The sequence below is a fragment of the Chionomys nivalis genome, chromosome 2, assembly GCF_950005125.1.
Source record: "Chionomys nivalis chromosome 2, mChiNiv1.1, whole genome shotgun sequence".
NCBI lineage: Eukaryota > Metazoa > Chordata > Mammalia > Rodentia > Cricetidae > Chionomys > Chionomys nivalis.
The window spans coordinates 63346617-63368928 of record NC_080087.1 but is presented as its reverse complement, the minus strand read 5'-3'; the positions used below and the strand labels follow the sequence as shown (position 1 = coordinate 63368928).

General features: G+C 35.2%; 1 protein-coding gene across 3 annotated transcripts in view; it reads left to right on the top strand.

Annotated features, from left to right (window-relative positions):
• The window catches only part of Grik2 (glutamate ionotropic receptor kainate type subunit 2), a 576711-nt gene that overhangs the window by 533171 nt on the left and 21228 nt on the right, over window positions 1-22312 (top strand). For all 3 annotated transcript variants that reach the window (XM_057753255.1, XM_057753263.1, XM_057753270.1), the window contains exon 15: window positions 7144-7369. In XM_057753255.1, the coding sequence (XP_057609238.1) occupies window positions 7144-7369 (226 nt within the window). The remainder of the gene's footprint in view (window positions 1-7143; window positions 7370-22312) is intronic.

Genomic DNA, 22312 nt, shown 5'->3' with positions numbered 1-22312 from the left:
TTCATGATACATTTTCCACACTGCAGCCTAGTGAGTTCTTCAAAACTGGTAGTTCATTTTATTGTCCCTCTCCCACAAACTTCTTGCTTATTTCCTTTTTCCTGCTCCTAGCATTATAAAATATGCTTATTCTGTTCCTCCATGCTAACTAATTGTGATGTGTCTATTTTGATCACTGTCAACCTAGAAAATCAAAGTAAATTGATAAATACATTTTAAAGAAGAGAATGTCTTGAAAATATGACTGATAGAATTGCATTGAGGAAAGTTCAACTTTAATGCTGAGGAGGGCTTAATAAAAGGTTATTCCAGTAAGGAAAGAGAAGTCCAAGTCTGTTGAAACATGAGTTTAGAACCAGGATGAGTTTGGAGGGGTAAGGCCATTTATAAAACTTAATAAAAGAGTAGAATTGTAAAAGTCTGTTCTTAGTTATTCTCCTTATTAAAAAGCAATAGTCTTTCTCTTAACTTCTTGATTGAGAAATTTTCAGACTTAAAACCACCAGCTAAAGTAAGGTTCTTTCCAAACCATAAAGAAGGGAAGATAGGATAGAGACACTTTCTTCTCTGGTGAGTTATACTTAGAGAAGATTACATGCTCAAGCTCTGGAAATATCACTCTGTTTTCAAATTCCCTAGAAGTTTTGGAGACTTGCATTTCAAAGAAACTAATGGGGATTTGTATATCTCATACATTTGTATTTCTACATCTTCCAAAATAAATAACGTAATGAATGTAAAGAGGACCACCGTGTTTGAGGCCCTCTCAACTGTGTAGTGACTTAGGAAGAAGTTAGGATCTGGAACCTGTAGCAGAAAAGAACATGTTAAAATTGAAGCCCAACACTTTAACAGCCCTATCCATTTTGCCACGATTCTCTACAGCAATGTCTGACTTTTTATGCTTTTTGGTCATCTCACACACTTATTAATGCCAACATTATGTCTGAATTTTGTATGATAATCCCACATATTAATTGGTGCCAGCACCGTGTCTGACTTTTTGGTGTACTTAGTTGAGCCCACACATCTATTTCAGGACACAGGAGCCATCATACTTGCTGAAAGTTACTCAGTCTAGAACATTCTTATTCTCATTGTATATTATTGACTCATCTTTAGTTCAATTATTTTCATCCAGAACAAGGTTTTCTTTAATTTTAAACCATTTAAAGACAAATCTCTTGTCTACTTTCAACATTTTACTTGAGATGTTAAATCTAGAAATCAATTTTAAAATATTTTTTTACTCAATTTTTTTTATTTAGCTCTACACTTCTTTAGAAAGTTTATGCCACTTGTTTGACCTTCAGCTTTTGTATGTCTTTCCTCAAATATATACTCATTCATGACTAACTATATTTAGCAGTATTTACAGATTTTAGAAAGCATTATTTCAGCCGGGCGGTGGTGCCGCACGCCTTTAATCCCAGCACTCGGGAGGCAGAGGCAGGTGGATCTCTGTGAGTTCGAGGCCAGCCTGGTCTACAAAGGGAGTTCCAGGACAGGCTCCAAAGCTACAGAGAAACCCTGTCTCGAAAAACCAAAAAAAAAAAAAAAAAAGAAAGCATTATTTCCAGTTCTAGGAGCCATCTCATTGTCACAATCCTACAAGTTTCACTGTAGTGGTCTATAATGCATGTACCTGGAAAATATATTATACATGTGTCATTAGATGAAGTGAGTATAGTATAATGATTGAGAATATATACCTGTGGATAAAACAAGCCCAAGTTTTATTCCTGTTTTTAGAAATGAGCAGCCATCTGTGCTTTAAAAAAATTATTTACATCTCCGTGTCATTTTTTTCATTTTTAAAATGGGGATCAAAATACCTATCTAATACAATTCTTACAAAAATAAATTGATTTAGCATATTAAATAAGTTATTGATTAAATTATGAAACATATTTTTGTTACTTATTATCATTATCACTATAAATCTGGGAATGTTCTACTTCATGAAAATGGAAATAACCCAGGATAGTAAAAGAAAAATATACTGAACAATAAAAAACACTGCTAGAGGAATCTACCAAAACTCAAGTTATGTTGCAGAGCTATAGCAAATAGAATATCATGACACTGCAACAAAGCAGAACAGAACTGAGGACCCTCATAGAAATACACATACTTTTAGCCACCTCATTTTTAGATCAAGAGGATAACAATACCCAATGAGGACAAGACAGTATCTTGAGCAAACAGAGCTATATAAATGGATAACCTACATGCAGAAGAATGAAACTTGACCCTTATGTTTCACCCCAAATTAACTCAACTCAAAGTGTATGATAGACCTCAACATAATTCCTGGTTCCCCAAATTTGATAGAAGATAAAAAGGGGAATAGGTTTGAATTCATTGGCACAAGAAAGAATTCTCTCAACAGTGTCCCAGTAGCACAGGAATTAAAACCAAAACTTAATGAACATATACCAATGAAATTAAAAAGGATTTGTACAGCAAAGGGTTCTATCACTTAAGGGAAGATACACCCTGCTCAATGAGTGGGGGAAGGGAGAATTTTACCAGCTGTACAACTGACAAAGAATTAATATCTAAAAATATTGAACTCAAAAATTAAACCTCAAGAAAACAAACATGGAGATTTTAGTAAACAGAGAATTATCAAAAAGTGAAATACAAACAACAAAGAAACACTTGTAGACATTTTCAATATCCTTAGCTGTGGGGCTAATACAAATCAAAAGTAATTTGAGATATTGTCTCTCCTCAGTCAGAATTGCTAAGACCCCCAAACCTAATGAGAACATATACTTGTATAGATGTGGATAAAGGAAAACATGTATTCACTGTTAATAGAATTACAAACTGGTCCAGTAACTATGGAAGTCCATGTGGAGGTTTTTCCAAAAGCTAAAAATATAGTTCACTCAGAAATTTCTTCTATTATCCTACTGTTAGAATTGTTAAGAGGGGAGATGGATAATCAGAGAGACTGTTCTTTACCTATGTCTTCAGCATGTGTCCTCTGGATTCAGTGCATACCCTGGTTCACACCTTTCCAGAGAACAAACTTAGATCTTTTGCAGTTGAAATGCATCAGACACTGGCTCTGAGACTTTATCTGATCAAAGTAGAATTACAGTACATAATAATTTGAGAGGAGTGTATAATTAACCAATCTCCAGAGTTTACCCTGGGTGCTGTGGTGGCTTCTAAATCAGTTCATTAAAAACACTTACATTTAAGTTTTCATTATGTTGTGTTTTGTTTCCTCCTGTTCACAGTGGTAGACCATGTCTACATAACACTTAATATTACTTGCCTTATTTTTAAAAATCAAGGGAAATCCCTAGTATTACATAAAGTATCCCATAAAAATTGGTCACATTTCATCTTCAGAGTAATGCTATGAGTCTGTGTCGTAGTGTAAAAGAAAATGCCCCCCCCCCAAAGGAAGTTACAGTATTTGAAGGCTTGGCCTTGTTAGACTATGCCTGGTCCTGTTGAAGGAAGTGTGTCACTGTGGAGGTTGTCTTTGAGGTCTCACATATGCTCAAGCCACGCCTAGTGAGACAGTTTCACATGTTGTTGCCTGCAAAATGTAGAATTCTCAGATCCTTCTCTAGCACCATGTCTACCTGCATGCCACCCGGTCCTGTGATGACAATAATGGAGTAAACACCTGAACTGTAAGTCACCCAATTAAATACTTTCCTTCATAAAAGTTGCCATGGCCAGGGTGTCTCTTCACAAATATAGAAACATGTTGTATTAAAAGAGCAGCAGGGCTGCTTCCCACCGCCACCCGGCTAGCTTTACCCGAAATAATTACACGGAAACTGTATTCTTTTAATCACTTCCTGGCCCATTAGTTCCAGCCTCTTATTGGCTAGCTCTTACATATTGATCTAACCCATTTCTAATATTCTGTGTAGCCCCACGAGCTGGCTTACCAGGGAGGATCTTAACCTGTGTTTGTCTGGAGTGGGAGAATCATGGCGACTCACTCACTCGGCTTCTTTCTCCCAGCATTCTGTCTGTTTACTCCACCCACCTAAGGGCTGGCCTATAAATGGGCCTAGGCAGTTTCTTTATTATTTAACCAATGACCTTCCTCCATCAGAAACACTAACTAAGATAGTCTGAAAGTAAGACTTATATAAAAAACATATGTTTTTATTATGTAAGCTGAAAGTGGGAGAGATTAAGCAGCCTCATATTAACTAACAAGATGGAACTAGTGCTCATTACATCAGACCAATAATGTCTTTTCTGAGTTTCTATTTAAGTTACTTAAAGTAGCCAATTATTCAAGAATGGTCATATTAATAGCAAAGAAGCAGTTTCATGTTCAGCCTAAGAGTTTGCATAAAATACCTTTCAAGTAGTCTTGAAGTCTCCTTTAAATGCTAGATTTAAGTAAAACTCATGTCTGTTTCTTGTTTCTAAACCAACAATACCATAACCATCACTAAAAATAATAGAAATAATAGAATCATCAAAAGATGTTCAGAATTAATCATTCTTTATATATTTGTAAGGAAAAGTACAAGTTGAATAACTTCACAGGTTATAATTTTACAAATCTGGCTTGATTCATATGAAATTTATGGGGAAGATCATATAAGGGAGAAATGATAGAAAAGGCAGGTTATAGATAATCATGAATTAGAAAAAGCCATCCTTAAAATTTTAATATGTCCTCTTCCTTGTGTCTTGTATTGATATAGAATGTCCTCGAAGAACTGAGCAATTTTCAAATACACACATACACGTGCTCACATACACACATAGATAAAAACACAGACTCATACATTAAACTACAAATGTAATGATGGCTTTAGCCCATAACTCCAATATGTTTTTCTGCATATAGCACTTTATATTTAGAATAGTAATATTTAAGGGTGATACCTTAGACATTATAATCACACAAGAAAAAATGTAAAGAGATTGCAAAGAAATATTGATAAATGTTGGTCCTCCTGTCTAGTTGTGAATAAAAGATATCCATAATTCTTAAAATTTGGATTTTACATTTATTGTAAGAATTAAAATGTTAAAGTAATCTTTCTGCCCAAGTTATGTGCTTTTTGAAAGAATAACAAAAATATGTGGACCAGAAGACACAGGCTGTTCTTCTAGAAGACCTGGATTTGATTCCCACATAGTGACTTACAACCACCTGTAACTCCTGTCCCAAGGAATATGATATCTTTTTCTGGTATTAAGGCACTGCACATATGTACACTGTATACATGCTGATAAAACATCCATACATGTAGAAGTAAATTAGTTAATTATAGTTATTTTTAAAGAATAATAGAAGGGTTAACGTTTTGCTTGACAGGAAAAAACAGGAATAGCTATACCAAAACTCTATACAACAAATGATAAAAACAAGTGGTCAACAGTGAAAGATCTTAGATGTCAATAGGAAATTATTACCTTTAATAGAAACCTTAGAAAGTGCTCAGAGAAGGGAAAAAAACAGCATCAAAAATATTTCAGGTATTTTAAATGAAGAAATACTTCATAAAATAGTAGTTGTTTTTTTCCAATTAAAGGTTAGAAGAATTCTGATAGTGGTCTGAAGACAGTGTAGTTTTGAATCTTTTGGAACTAAAGTTAAAGGTGGTTTTGAGCCACAATACAAGTACTGGGAATCAAACCCAGGCCCTCTAAAAGAGCAAAGTGTTCTAAACTACTGAGCCATCTTTTTATATCCTCTTTCATTGTTGTTGTTAGTTTGTTTGATTTTTTTTTTTTTTTTTTTGAGACAGGACGTCCCTGTAGCTTTGGAGCCTGTCCTGGCACTTGTTCTGTAGACCAGGCTGACCTTGAACTCCTTGAGATCTACCTGCCTCTCCCTCCTGAGTACAGGGATTAAACACATGCTTCCTCTTTATTCTTCAAAGAAATTACTCAGTCTGTTTTCAGACATCAAGCCTACACTTATAAAAATTTAGTGCAGTACATGTGTAGATTTTTTTTCATGTTTTCAGTCAGATTCATTAAATCAAAACTGAAGTCAATTTTATTTCTTTATACAAACTTACTTCCATCTGCAGATGAGCTCTAATTTTTATTTTATGCAGATTTAAATGTCAAACAAAATATTAGAAAAAAGTTTTCAAGGGGGAAAGGAAGCAAACTGTGATCCTGCTCTCTTGATTCTGATAGTTATTATGGGAACAAATACATTTCAACTCACTGTCAACTTCATGATCTCAAACAAAATTTCAGCATAATCTTAAATATTTTTTTATTTCCTGCTTTTAACCCCACAAATTTGTATTTTTTCTTGAAAATAAAAGTGTGAAGTCTCTTCTTTTTGTTTCCACATGGTCAGTGTTTTCTTGCCACTCCTATGTAGGTATTACATACAGCTGGGAGCTTGCATGTATCTTGAACAGCAGGCAGGAAGCTGGTTAGTATTTATGCTCTTCCAAGGGCTCTAAACAAAACTCATTTCTTTCCTTTAAAATGAAATTCTAGTAGAGCTCCATTGAGATTTTGCAGTTGCTCATAAATCTATTTAATTGAGTGATCCAAGGGTTTCTAGTTAGCAATCTGGAACAACAGATTTCTACTTGTCTTTGTGTAGACTCTGGGGGCATCTTTGGGAACTGTATCTTGTATAAGTGGAAATACCCCTATATTTATTTGTAATTTCCTTATATGGAATAAATTTTCCCCATCTCTTCAACTATAGCTTTATATCCTAGGAAATTGATTTGACGTCTGTGATAGAGTCACCAAATTGGTGAAATACAACAAAAATCACTGTTGCGTGACAGTGTCAATCTGTGTCCAATATTTGTCATTTCTTAATTTGATGTTAAGCAACATAAAAAAAACCCACAGGAAACTTGTGTACACTGCAATCAGGAGAGTCTTTAGTAAGCTCATTTGCATCTCTAGTTTCTACTCTTTTCTATAACTTACTAGTTTGAATTTTTAAAATGAGACACTTTCAATATATTTCTTAAGTTATCATTTACCCAGAAATGTAATGAATTACTAGATACATATTGTATAAGTCTTGATTTTTTTGTAAATGGGACAACTATAGAATGGCCTGTGAAAAACTGTGAATTCTATTTTGTCTAAATGTTGTAAGACTCTGTAGAACGTAACATATTTTATTAAACTTATGTTACTTTTCTCCAGAAATCAAAAATCTCAACGTATGACAAAATGTGGGCGTTTATGAGCAGCAGGAGACAGTCTGTGCTTGTCAAAAGCAATGAAGAAGGGATCCAGCGAGTCCTCACCTCTGATTATGCTTTCCTAATGGAATCAACAACTATCGAGTTCGTTACCCAGCGTAACTGTAACCTCACACAGATTGGCGGCCTTATAGACTCCAAGGGTTATGGCGTTGGCACTCCCATGGGTAGGTTACCAGGCAGCCTCTATGTTTTTTCACTAATCTGAGTTGTTGTTTAAAGCAGAAAAGCAAGGACTCTACACAGTTCACAGAAAAACCTTTACCTAATACATCTTAACATGGTATTTATATTTCTGAGAGAAAGTTAGAAGTTTTGACATAAAACGAGCTGGGGAAGAGAAAAGAATATGATCAAAATATATTGTATGAATATTTTCACAAGTTGGATATCACTTCCAATTGAGCATGTCAAAAGAAAAAATAATTTATATCAGATATCTGGCAGATAATTTCTTTTGTCTAGGTTGAAACATTTGCAACATGTTCATTTTAGAAATATTCAATTCTCAAATTTATAATTATTACTATTGTTTTGATTTTTTTTTTGAGAAATTATCTCAGTCTGAAGCCCAGGCCTACCTTAAGCTTACTGTGTATGATATTAAGATTTTAAATTTACAGGCCACCCTCTTGCCTCAGCCTTTCAAATGAACAAATGAGGGATATTGTAAATACAGATTTAAATCAAAAATTCATTGTACCTGGCTTCAAACTTTTTTGTTTAGTTTCATGGATGAATTAAAAACTGATAATTTTGTTTGGTTTCAAATTTGAAGCTTATAACATTATTAAAGTTAACTAAAAATGAAGGCTATGTTTGTTGCTACAAATATTGTTTCACTGAAAAGAATTAGAGCAGAATAATTAGCAGTGACATATTTGTGATATTTGATACCAAGCATTATGTGCCTATAACATTTCTCCAGTTATATGTGTTAAAATTAGTTTTAGTCATAATAATAAAGTGAAATAAAAATAATATAAGATGATATCATATTGCACACTTGTATTTTGAACCACTCCTGTGGCTAGATGGAGGATTGTTTAAGTCAGGCCTGGAATACTGCAAGATACTACCTCAAAATGAGAATGAGAATAATAATAATAATAATAATAATAATACCAATATCCTTTCCAGGAAAAATCAATGGGAATTTCATAACGTGGGTGCCAATATTTACAAATTTATATGTGCTTATTATTTAAATAAATAATTGCATTAAAGGATATATCATATCCTAGGTGTACCTGTAGTTGACAGAAATAAGGGTCCCTAAAATAGGCTCATGCCTTGATATTTAGAGCCTATAAATGAGTATCTTAGACAAAATTACACTGCAGATGTAATTAAATTCAAGTTATTGAAATGGAAAAATTAGCCTGCTTAATCACATTGGTTTAAATATAATCCTAGTGCTATTAGGATAGGCAGATGGGGTCTGCAACTGTAGCAGGAATATAAAATAGAAGAGGGAAAAGGGACAGAAAAGGGAGAAGAAAACAGACAGGACACAGAGATAGAGTATCCCATGCTAGTGCTACTTCATTTTATCATATAACGTATTTGTGTGTTTGTTTCTCTTTCATTTAATGTAAGCGAGTTCTTAACTTTAGTGAGTTCTTATTCAAAATTAAGAAGATTTATCAAAATGTTTTCCAAGTCAAACACATCAGGAATGAACTTCAATTCTCATAACCTTCATCAAAGAAGTTTGATATACAAACAGGCAATTCACACTTACCCATTTTTATTTAATTATTTTTAAGTTGTTTTATAGTATTTATTGAGCTATATATTTTTCTCTGCTTTCCTCTCTTCCTCTCCCATGGGCCCCATGCTCCCAATTTACTAAGGAGATTTTATCTTTTTCTACTTTCCTTGTAGGTTAGATCCATGTATGTCTTTCTGACGGTCCTCATTATTGTCTGGGTTCTCTGGGATGGTGATTTATAGGCTGATTTATCTTTGCTTTATGTCTAAAAACCACTTATGAATGAATATATACGATATTTGTCTCTCTGGGCCAGAATTATCTCACTCGATATAATGTTTTCAAGCTCCATCCATTTGCCTGCAAATTTCAAGATGTCATTATTTTTTTCTGCTGTGCAGTACTCCATTGCGTAAATGTACCACATTTTCCATATCCATTTTTCGATTGAGGGGCATTTAGGTTGTCTCCAGTTTCTGGCTATAACAAACAATGCTGTTATGAACATAGTTTAGCACATGTCCTTGTGGTATGATTGTGCATCTTTTGGGTATATACTCAAAAGTGATATTGCTGGTTTGTAGTGAGGAGCGTCCCGCCACCTGGCTAGCTTTACTCCTGAAATAATTACATGGAAACTGTTTTCTGTTAAACACTGCCTGGTCCGTTATCTGTAGCCTCTTCTTGGCTAACTCTCATATCTTACTTTAACCCATATCTAGTAATCTGTGTATCACCACAGGGTCGTGGCTTTACCGGAAAGATTCTAACCTGTGTCTGTCTCAGGTCGGAGATTCATGGGGACTGCCTAAATCTGTTTCTTTCTCCCAGCATTCTGTTCTGTCTTCTGTAGGGACATAGCCTGTGGTCCTGTAAGTCTATTTCCTTATTAAAGCTGTATATATCTATATAATCTGTCTACATTCATTTGCGCCACCACAGTCTTCCCTACCTACCTATGTTATGACCTATCTGGCCAAGGAGTTTTCTCTATTAATTAACCAATGAAAGCAACATATAGATAGAAGACCCACCTACATCTCTGGTTCTTGAGGTAGATTGTTTTCTAAATTTCTGAGAAATTGCCATACTGATATCCAAAGGTGCTGTACCAGTTTGCAGTCCTATCAGCAATGCAGAAGTGTTCCCTTTACCCCATATCCTCTCCAGAACAAGTTGTCATCAATGTTTTTGATCTTGGCCATTCTTACAGGTGTAAGACGGAATCTCAGAGTTGTTTTGATTTGCATTTCTTTGATGACTAAGGATGCTGAGCATTTTCTTAAGTGTCTTTCAGCCATTTTAGATTCTTCTGTTTGGAGTTCTCTGTTTAGGTCTATACAACATTTTTTTATTTAATTATTTGTTTTATATGGTGACCAATTCCTTGAGTTCTATGTATATTTTGGAGATCAACCCTCTTTCTGATATGGGGTTGGCAAAGATCTTTTCCCATTCTGTAAGCTGCCGTTTTGTCTTGTTGACCCTGTCCTTTGCTTTACCAAAGCTTCTCTGTCCTGTAATTCAACATTTTCTTTGACCAATGAGTCTATTTCCTTTATTGTATCTTCAGAATTTGAGATTCCCTCTTTTGTCTCTTATATTCTGCTGTTTTTGCTTGCATTTGTGGTTCCTGATCATTTTTTCATAATTTTCATTTGTATAATTTCCTCGGTTTATGTTCCCTTTATTTTTAGATTTCAAGTTTTGAATCATTTTTTAATCTGTTTTATTGTTTCTTTCTTTAAGGAATTTGTTGATTTGTTCCAATATTTTGTTTGTCTTTTCATCCATTTCTTTGAAGGAATTTTTCATATCTTCTTTAAGGGCTTCAAACACTTTCACAAAAATTATTTTTAGGTTATTTTTTCTGCTTCATCTATATTTTGTTGTTCCAGTTTTGTTGTTGTAGGGACACTAGTTTTTTATTGGTGTTGTGTTGCTCTTTGTGGTGTTGAGTGTGTTTTTACCTTGTCCTCTGATTGGTATAATTGGGGCTGTGTCACTGGTGATCAGTCTTACAGGTTCCAGTGAATCCAAGGCTCAGATGGTTTCTCCCCATGATGCATTCAGGGCCATGGTTCCAGTCACCAAGGAAGTTACTTAGTGTTCCTGTAGGTTGCTCAGCATTCCCAGGGTCATTCTGCAATACTAGGAGTTGTTAGGGTCTGCTCCCATGGAGGTTGCTTTCTTGGTCCTGCTTTGGTAGAGGTCACCTGCTCAGGCCTGCTCTCGTGGAGGTACTGGTATTGGACCTGCTCTAATGGAGGTCATTGATCCATACACCCAGTCCTGCAGAGCTTTCTGGCTTAGACCTATTCCCTCAGTGGTGGCTTCCTTGTACTTGCTTCTGTGGAGGTAGTTGCCTCTGGCCTGCTCCAATGGAGGTCAGTGACTCAATCCTCCTCCTGTAGAGGTCACTGGCTTGGGCCTGTTCCCACAGGTCTCTGGCTAAGACCTGCTCTCTTAGTGTTTGCTCCCTTCATAGTTGCCTCTTAAGACATTTGACTCTGTGAGAAAATATTCCAGGCAGGAATTTATGACTTACTATTTTACAACTTGACAAGAAGTATGATTTTGTGTATTATTTTTACTTGTTCATTATTAATAAACACAATAACACACAACTATACTTGAAAAAATAACCTTTCATTCAGAACCATATACACAATTCTGAAATAGGTAGCATTTAGTTCCTCATCATGATCAATCATACTGAAAACTATTATTCTGTTATTATTGAATTTACTCAGTGTAATTCTTATTTACCCATAAGCTAACAGAAAAAAAATTAAAAGAATATATTAAGGTGTGAAATAATTACACATTAAGCTTTTTCTCTTTTTCCCAGAGAGTTGGAGATAAATCCAGGGAAAGGAATATAATGCATGCTTTGGTTTTGGAAAATGTAGAGCACCTACAGGATTTCCCTACAGTCCGATTTTATAACTTTAGTAACTGCAACCTTCAATGACAACATTGAATTCAAGTGTAATCAGAGGGAGGAGCTTTCTTTTTTCTTTTTCTTTCTTTTTTTTTTTTTTTTACTTTCATTCAGTTTTTTTTTTTTCTTTAGACACTGTATTTTGGTTATATGTGTCTGGGAAGTAAATTAATGAATAAAGTAGTATAATTGTTATTGACATGGGAAATCTGAAATAACTCTGAGAAAAGAGACTGTGCCTGCCCCTGAATTTTTTTTTGGGGGGGGGTTTACAGAGATGGTAGTCTGCCAGGCTCCTCCTCCATGCTTCATATGTGACTTCCTGTTGCATCCATCACTTTTATTGTGATAACTACCTAAAGTGTGCTGTGAGCATGCTGAGTGGCTCAGAGAGAAGCTATTTAATTAGGGCAGTTCTGTTTACATAAATACCTTAGTAGAGACATACAGGCAAATGCTAAATAATCACAAGCTGTTTTAATTAAGTATGTGGTGGTGTTAAATCCCTTTCACAGTTTCCCTGATAGCAGCAATATTATTCTAATGTGGCACTTACTGTGTAGTAGAACTTGGAAGCTGTAGATGTTTTTACACCTAATATGTTGGCTGAATTTCCTAGTTCACTTGAAATAATATTTTAGAAAAGCTCTGGGAGTGGTAAAATTCAAAAGGCAAATCGCAGCAGTTTCCTTAAGGAATATTTAGCACATGCAAGCGGCTGTAATCTTTCCTCTAAATACACCATAGGTGATAATGTGCTTAGAAAATGAGGGAGCAGTTCTCTTTAATGGAACTTTTTGCTCTGTACTAGAAGCTTTCTGATTTCTCATTTTGAAAGATTGAGTGCATATTACATTTCGAGGACCAGGCTTGCCATCTGAAAGAAATGCAGTTTTTAGAAAAAAAAAAAAAAAAGCTCCACTAGTGCCAGTTAGCATTTTTATGTTTTGCTTTGTCTAATTTGGTTTGATAGAAATACTGTAAACAGCCAGGAAGATCTCATTACTGTTACTCTTTATAGCAATGGGCTAATGACACGTTCCTTCCATTTGCAACTTTCCTCACAACTTCCACCATCGCAGGTGAGGCCCTGGGAAGAACATGTGGAGAACTGTGCTCATGGCTCTGCACATCATGTCGTCCATCATAACGGGAGTTCCTGTGATCTGGGTGATACCCCTTTACATACATAGTTAATTCAACATTAAATTTTAAATAATTATTGAATAATTACTTCACAATTAATAGTATTTCTGTGAATACTGAACTAGATGTGAAAGCAAGATAAACATAAAAGACACAGGACCACTCTCACCTGAGGTTGCTGAAAACTTCCACTAATCTTCCGTGACTCATAATAAACCAGGATTTATGATTTCAAGGCAAATAAAGAATTAGAAGATTAGTTTGTATGAAGTAGAGAAGTGGTTTAATAAAGAAATTCTAATATATGTTTTAAATTTGCTTACAAATTATTTTGGTCAAATTCTTCCCACTATCCCCATCTTTTCTCAGACTCCCTCCAGCCTGCAACATTATTTTCTTTTTCTCTTAAAAAACAAAGAAACACACACACCACACAAAGGAAAAATCACGAAGTCTATTTTGTGTTAGCCACCTGTTTTTTGAACATGCAGTGTGCCTTTTCACTGTAGTGAAAAAAATATGATTTTTTCTTCTTTCAAGAGCTTTAAATTGCAAAGAGCTAATTGGTGAGAGGTATGGGGAGGGATTTGTACACATTTTCCTTTCTCTGTTTTGTGGGTTTGCCTGGACTTAACTAATGGAGGTCTTATACATATGGTCACATATAGAATTAAAAGTGAGAACGAAAGAGGTGCTTGGAGGAAAATAAGATGTTCCAGAATCCAAAGATGTGGACTTGTCTGAGTTGACAATTTATTCTTATGAGTCATATACAACCTGGTACTTCCCATGCCTTCAATTTCAGCAGTTGGGTGGAAGAGGCAGAGGAATCTATGAGTTTCAGACTTCATAGGTAGTTTTGTATGCCAGGGCTATACAGTGAGATTCTGGAAAAAAAAAAAAAAAAAAAAAAAAAAAAAAAAAAAAAAAAAAAAAAAAAAAAACACCACAAATAATAAAAATCACTAACAACAAAAATAAAAGAACAAAAAACATCAGAAACAAAAGAGTTCTGTGTAAGCTTTAAATTTATTATTTTTGAAGAGTTGTTGAAAATCTAAATGAGATAGAGTAGTTACTAAGTGTCACATTACAATTGAGAACATCACATGGATGAGCAGGATAGGAAAAGAAAGTACCAATGATGAGGAATGACCATTACCTGTTTTGATTAGGGTTGCTGTTCCAGTGATGAAGCACAATAAGCAAAGCAAGTTACAGAAGAAAAGGGTATTTGACTTATATTTCCACATCATAGTCCATTATTGAAGGAAGTCACAGCTGGAATTGAACTAGAGTATGAACCTAGAAGAAAGAGCTGATGCAGAGGCCAAGAAGAAGTGCTGCTTACTGATTTGTTACTCTGTTTTGTTCATCCTGCTTTCTTATAGAACTTAAGCCACCAACCCAGAGGTGGCACCCCCACAATAAGCTATCCCCCCATCAATCACTAAGCAAGAAAATGTACTACAGGCTTGGCTACAGCTCTATTTTATGGAGGCATTTTCTCAGTTAAGTCTTAATCCTCTCTGATGATGATTCTAGCTTGTTTATTTTTTTGCTTCTTTTTTATAATTTATTTATTTTTTATTGAAAATTTCCACCTCCTTCCCTCCTCCCACTTCCCTTCCTTCCCCCCCTTCCCCCTCCCCCTCCCTCTCCAGTCCAAGGTCCCCTACCCTATAGGAAGTCCAAGGTCCTCCCTGTTTCCCCCAGGTCCAGGAAGGTGAGCATCCAAACAGACTAGGCTCCCACAAAGCCCGTCCATGCAGTAGAATCAAAGCCCGCCAATGGAATCGAATCGAAGACCCAGATATTAATCCACAAGGACAATGGCACTGGGTTTTGATTATTCTAGCTTGTATAATATTGTTGTAAATGTGACTAGCACACTACCCAAAGTCATATTCACATAAGGTTTGTTCATACCACTTTAGCATACCTATATATGAAAGGAATATTCTCTCCATGTTGGCACCTTTCACAGAAAATGTTGTTACTGTGCTGGAGTTCTTGTCTCTGAACTACCTTCTGTGCTTGCTTCTGGAAGCTTCCTAGGTTCCAGCATGCAGAGACTGCCAGTACCCACAGAACACGCAAAACTTACTGAGTTCTCATCTGCTTTTAGTGGCATGTAATCTAGACATAAATAAGTATGCCAGGAATACATAGCATCTACAGGTATAATTTTACTTCTTTTTGCCTAGTTCAGTTACTAAAATTTATTATATTCCAATTTTCTTTCTGAGGCAGAGGCCATTAAGGAGTGCTGCTTACTCCATGATAGGAGCTCCAGCACATTTCCAAGTCCTGTAATTTGTGTTGTCTATATATTCTGCCTTAACATACAAAGTCCTAATGAATTTCTATGTAGTGAATTCAAAGATGATATAGCCATGTTTATGATACCCCAAAAGGTTAAATTTGAAGAGCGTTTTTACTGTAGATGCAATTGTTTTTGTTTTTGTTTTTTCGAGACAGGGTTTCTCTGTGGTTTTGGAGCCTGTCCTGGAACTAGCTCTTGTAGACCAGGCTGGTCTCGAACTCACAGAGATCCACCTGCCTCTGCCTCCCAAGTGCTGGGATTAAAGGCGTGCGCCACCACCGCCCGGCTTGTACATGCAATTGTTAAACATTCATCATTATGTTTAATGATTTAGGTATAAATTTTACTCCTGTAAAATATTTTATATTATGAGTGTAAAATACTTGTATTAGTACTTCTTGAACAAGTTTTAACTTAACAATATCTGTACCCTCCTCAGCATGCCTGCAACCATGAGTTTTATTTTATTAAGTTTTATTAAGGCAATACTGTACTCTGACATGTAAAAATATGGATTTCTTTGTTTTGTTTCAATTTTAGTATTAAGTGAGATCTAGTGCTCCTTTATTTCTCATTATTTAATGAGTGGGAGATGTGTAATCGGTACCAAATGAGGCACATTGTTTGAGGCAGATGCCAATGTTTATAAAAATATAAATCAGTATGAGAAACATGTTTTCTCCTGGTTATACTCATCAACCATTTCTACAATTCCCAATTCATCATATAATAAGTACTGTAATATCCGTCATTACAGATGCATGAAATTGCCGGCCTTCAGGTTTTCGGCTTTGCTGAAATGAATGAATACATTTGTCTTCATTAGTTTAACATAATGCACAAAAATTGATGCAAATTATTCATCTTTCTGCAGGTCAACTCTTCCATTAAAATGCATTCTATTTTTCTTTGCATAAAGCAGCATAATTTTAATATTACTAAAGTGATTGTGCAAAAGAAAATTGGAATATAATAAGTTTTGGAAACTGAACTAGACCAAAAGAAGTAAATTACACCTATAGATGCTATGTATTCCTGGCATATTTGTTTACGTCTAGATTACACGTCACTAAAAACAGATGAGAACTCGATAAGTTTTGCTTGTTCTGTGGATACTGACAGTCTATGCATGCTGGAACCAAGGAAGCTTCCAGAGAAGATTTGTGCAATTGGTAACAATAGAGTGAGCAGCCTTCATTAATATTGTAAATGATGACCAAATGTAACCAAACTGTGTAGAAATGCATAATTCTATAAATTTTGATTTTCTTTTATACATTACTTAGCTAATCTTAGCATGAATATATACTTACATTTCTTTTTGCACACCTTTAATTCTGGGTGTGGAAACCTTGGTGGTACTAAAGTACACACTGAATAATGTTTCATAAACATGTAGAATAACAGATGGTAATGGGCAAGGTGACTGGAGCTCCATGAGCTTTGCATACAGAGGCAGGAGGATTATACTGATGGAGACAAGCACAGAGGTCTCAAAAGGAATATCACATATTGGACAAATGGTGCAATAAGATTAGTAATTATTGTTACTGGAGGCTGTAGTTATAAATAAGTAGCTATTATTTTCTTGAAGGCAATAAATTTGACCTTAATATAAAAGACATTTTTAGAAATACTAATAGATAAGAAGGAATTTTCTTCTTTGATTGGTGGATTTGGTTGATCTATTTGGTTCATTAAAATAAAGGAAAGATATACATAATAATAGAATTCCACTACCAAATTATGATGGATCAGGTACCACTTCCACTGTTAGAACTTCAACAAAATAATTTGAGAGCTCTCATAGACATATAGGAATATATTCCAAGTGTCAATCCCTGAACAATTTTGTGTAGCTGGAGCTGCAGGCTGCGTTCCTGCTGCCCCAGCTCCTGGGCCACCTGGCTAGCTTATGCCCCAAAATAACAACACATAAACTGTATTCTTTTAAACACTGCTTGGCCCATAAGCTCTAGCCCTTACTGGCTAATTTTCATATCCTGATCAACCCATATCTAATAATCTGTGTAGCATCAGTCTTACCGGGAAAGATTTAGCATGTCTGACCTGGCGACTTGCTTTATTGTGTCTGGAGAGGGGAGCATGGCCTCTGCTCCAGAGAGCAGAGCTGTGGAGTCTGAGCTCACTTTCTCTTCCTCCTAGCATTCTGTTATGTTTACTCCACCCACCTATGTTTTAACCTATGAGGGCCAAGCAGTTTCTTTATTACTTAACCAATGAAATCAACAGATTGATATATGACATTCCCACATCAATTTTGACTCTGAATAAGAGAATATTTAATATCTATAAAACTGATGTCAAATGATAACCTTCATTAATTCATAGGGAACAATAGCAAGAGAAACCCCTTACATATTTTTGGAGACAGGCTTTTTCAGTGTAGCTTTGGAACCTGTCTTGCAATTCACTCTATAGATGAAACTGACCTCAAACTCACAGATATTCACCTGCCTCTGCATCTCAAGTGCTGAAATTAAAGGCATGCACCACCTCTACACAGGCTCCCTTACATATTATAAATAATTTTCTGTTTGCCTTTTAGTGTGTAGATATAAGCCTTTATTCACATATTGTGAATTAACAAGTAACATTTGCCACAGTAATCAAAACTTTTCACTGACAAATTACTTAAAAATAAAATGTAAATGATATTTCCAAAAATATGACTCAAGATTCAGTTTGGGAAATATCATTTTGAGTTCTAAAGAAAAATATTTATAGAAAAGATTATCTCATTTCTGATATTTTTAATTAGTCAAATAATATCAACTTCAAATTTAAATATAAAGAAAAATGAAAAAGTTTGGTGACACATAGCAATTTGGGAGACACACAAAGGCTGGAGAACTGTGAGTTAGAGGCCAACCTGGACTACAGCATAAATAAAAGAAACATTTGTAGGTGTGTTAGAAGATGTGCTGAATGTGGCTTTTTTTTTCTTAAAACAACTGTTTTTAGAAGGTGTTAGGAAGAAAGCCTACCTTCCTATTGGCACACCTCTGCCAGTATAAAAGTCATGTGAAATCCACTTATCTCATTATAACTCTATCATTATTGATGTAAACTGAAGGAGGATAAGGAAAAATATGTGTGCATAGAATTAGAGGGCATTATTAGAGTTAATAATACGATGGATTATGTCCTGCAGGCTTGTACCTTGGAATAGACTATGCATTCTGAAATTATTCACAAGTAGGTACGAAGAATAGTATAAAGGAAGAAACAGGGGCAGAAACATAAGGAAAAGACAATTGGAGAAGATAGATGTAAAGACCAGTGAAGGGAAGAAAAGAGATAGGGAAGCAAAGTAGCAAAGGAAAATAAGGAAGGACATGTACATCTCAAAGGAATGGACAGATAGGGATAGAGAAAAATGGGATGAGAAAGAGGGAAGGGCCTAAGGAATAAAAGAACTAAGGACAGAAGAAATGAAAGGAGGAAGGGAGGAAAGAAGAAATTATCTCTAATAATAAATTTACAAATTAGTCAAGACATAATTTGTAATCTGTACAGTCTTCCTAAAAAGCTTTACTATACCATTTGAAAATATTTTAATTAGAAAATAATTTTGCATAATAACTTAATAAAAATTTTATGTTTAAAATATTATGAATAACTATGTAACAAAGCAAATGCTAAATCACTAAACATATGCTTTTTTCTGAGTGCATACATTAATTGTCATTATTACATTTAGAGTAATATAGCATCTATGTCCTGACCAGGCATAACCCTTCTCTTCTCAGCTTAGGTACATTCAGGTGTGCTTAGAGTGGTCGGGTCACAGGCTGAAACCGTCTCTATACTGTCCTTTTTAAAAAATTTATCTATTTATTAAAGATTTCTGCCTCCTCCCTGCCAACACCTCCCATTTCCCTCCCCCTCCCCCAATCAACTCCCCCTCTCTCAGCAGCCCAAAGAGCAGTCAGCAGTCAGGGTTCCCTGCCTTGTGGGAAGTCCAAGGATCTCCCACCTCCTTCCAGGTCTAGTAAGGTGAGCATCCAAATAGCCTAGGCTCCCACAAAGCCAGTACGAGCGGTAGGATCAAAACCCAGTGCCATTGTTCTTGACTTCTCAGCAGCCCTCATTGTCCGCTATGTTCAGCGAGTCGGGTTTTATCCCATGCTTTTTCAGACCCAGTCCAGCTGGCCTTGGTGAGTTCCCTATAGTACATGCCCATGTCTCAGTGTGTGGGTGCACCCCTCGCGGTCCTGAGTTCCTTGTTCATGCTCTCTCTCCTTCTGCTCCTCATTTGGACCTTGGGATATCAGCCCGGTGCTCCAATGTGTGTCACTGTCTCCTTTCATCGCCTGATGAAGGTTAATATCCAGGAGGATAGCTATATATTTTTCTTTGGGTTCACCTTCTTATTTAGCTTCTCTAGGATCACGAATTACAGGCTCAATGTCCTTTATACTGTCTTAGAGGGCTCATTTTTATAGTTCAAATCTTAAGTATCTGACAGATCCAAATGCGTTCATGGAGTAAACATACATCTATGCTTTCTTCTTCCTGAATCTATCTTTGCTTTCCTCCTCTCTCTTCCTTCTTATATAGCTAGGTAAACAGTATGTACTTTGTTAACTTGCAGATATAATTTCAAAATTATAAAGTACTTTCCAGGCTGTAGAACACTTTTAATAACTAAGGAATATCCCAAGAGAGGAAGAATAGAAAAGGAACTAATCATCGGAATTTTCTTTTCTCTTTTTTTGTTGCATTTTCAAACAATTTTTATTTATTAATTGAATTATTTGGTATTTTGACATCCGGTTTATTGAGTTCTTTATATATTTTGGGAAGCAGACGTATGTCAGTTATACAGTTAGTGAAGAACTTTCCCATTCTGTAGGCTGCCATTTTGTCTTACTGACTGGGTCCTTTGCCTGACAGAAGCTTTGCAGTTTCAGAAGGTCCCATTTATTGATTGTTGCTCTCAGGTCTGTGATACTGGTCTTTTATTTAGGAAGTGATCTCCTTTGCCTTTGTGTTCAAAATTACTTTCCAATTTCTCCTCAATCAGCTTCAGTGTAACTGGGTTTATGTTGAGGTCTTTGATCCATTTAAACTTGAATTTTTAACATGGGGATAGGCATGGATCTATTTGCATTCTCTACATGTTGACATCCAGTTACACCAACACCATTTGATGACGAAGATGCTTTCATTTCTCCATTGCACAAATTTGACTTCTTTGTCAAAAATCAAATGTCCATAGGTGTGTGAATGAATATCAGTGTCTTTGATTCTATTCCATTGATCCACATGTCTGTTTCTAAGCCAATACCAAGCCTTTTATTACTATAGCTCTGTAGTAGAGCTTGAAGTTGGGGATGGTGATGCCTTCAAAAGTTCCATTATTGTATAGAATTCTTTTGGCTATCCTGGGTTTCTTTTGGTTTACCATATGAAGTTGAGTGTTGTTCTTTCAAGATCAGTAAAGACTTGTGTCAGAATTTTGATGGAGATTGCACTGAATTTGTATATAGCTTTTGGTAAGATTGCCATTTTTCTATGTTGATTCTACCTATCTAAGATTACGTTGACCAATTTCTGTATGTTGAACCATTCCTGCATTACTGGGAGGAATTTAAGTTGATCATGGTCAATGATTTCTTAATTTGTTTTTAGATTCCATTTGACAGTATTTTATTGAGTGTTTTTGAGGCAACATTCATGAGGGAGATTGGTCTGTAATTTCCCTTTTTAGTTGTGTCTGTGTTCTGTTTGGGAATCATGGTAATTGAAGCCTTATAAAAATTCTGGCAATATTTATTCTGTTTCTATTGTAGGAAACAGTTTGAGGAGTATTGATATTAGATCTTCTTTGAAATTCTGATAGAATTCTGTGCTGAAATAATCTTGACATTGGGTTGGGAGACTTTCGATGGTGTTTCTATTTCTTTAGGGGATATAGGTCTATTTATATTGTTTATCTCACTTTAATTCAGATAAATTTAATTTAATTTCAGTATTTGGTACCTATCCAAAATATTGTCTATTTCTTCTACATTTTTTAATTTTATTGAGTATATGTTTTTGAAATATGCCCTAATGATTCTGTGCATTTCCTTATTGTCTGTTCTGATTGTCCCACTTCATTTCTGATTTTGTTAATATTGATGTTCTCTTTCTGTTTCTTGGCCAGTTTTGATAAGGGTTTGTCTATCCTGCTGATTTTCTCAAAGAACCAACTCTTTTTATCATTGATTATTTGTATTGCTTTCTTTGTTTCTATTTTATTGAATTTATCTCTCAAATTGCTTATTTCTTGGCATCTACTCCACCTGGATGAGTTTGCTTCTCTTTGTTTCAGAGCTTTAAGGTGTGCTGTTAAGTCACTAGTGTGAGCTTTCTCCATAATCTTATGTAGGCATTTAGTGCTATGAACTTTCCTCTTAGCACTACTTTCATAGTGTCCAATTAGTTGGGGGTATTTTGTGCTTTATTTTTGTTAAATTCCACCAAGTCTTTAATTTCTTTCTTTATTTCTTCCTAGATCCAGTAATAATTCAATTGAGCATTATTCAATTTCCATGAGTTTGTAGACTTTCTGCAATTAGTTTTAATGTTAAGTTCTAACTATAAGACATAGTGATTCAATAAAATATAGAAGGTTATTCCTTTTTTTGTATATGTTGAGGTTTGCTTTATGACGGATTATTTGGTCAATTTTAGAGAAAGTTCTGTGAGGTGTTGAGAATAATTTATATTTTTTTGTGTTTGGGTGGAAAGGTATATCGATATATTTTAAGTCCATTTGAGTCATAATATCTGTTAATTCCTTTATTTCTCTTAATTTTCTGTCTGGCAAACCTGTCTAAGGGTGAGATTGGGATGTTTATGTCTCCCACTATTAGTGTGTAGGGTTTGATGTGTGATTTAAGTTTTAGTGATGTTTCTTTTTTTATATTTTTATATTGAAAACATTTCTGCCTCCTCCTTGCCTCCCA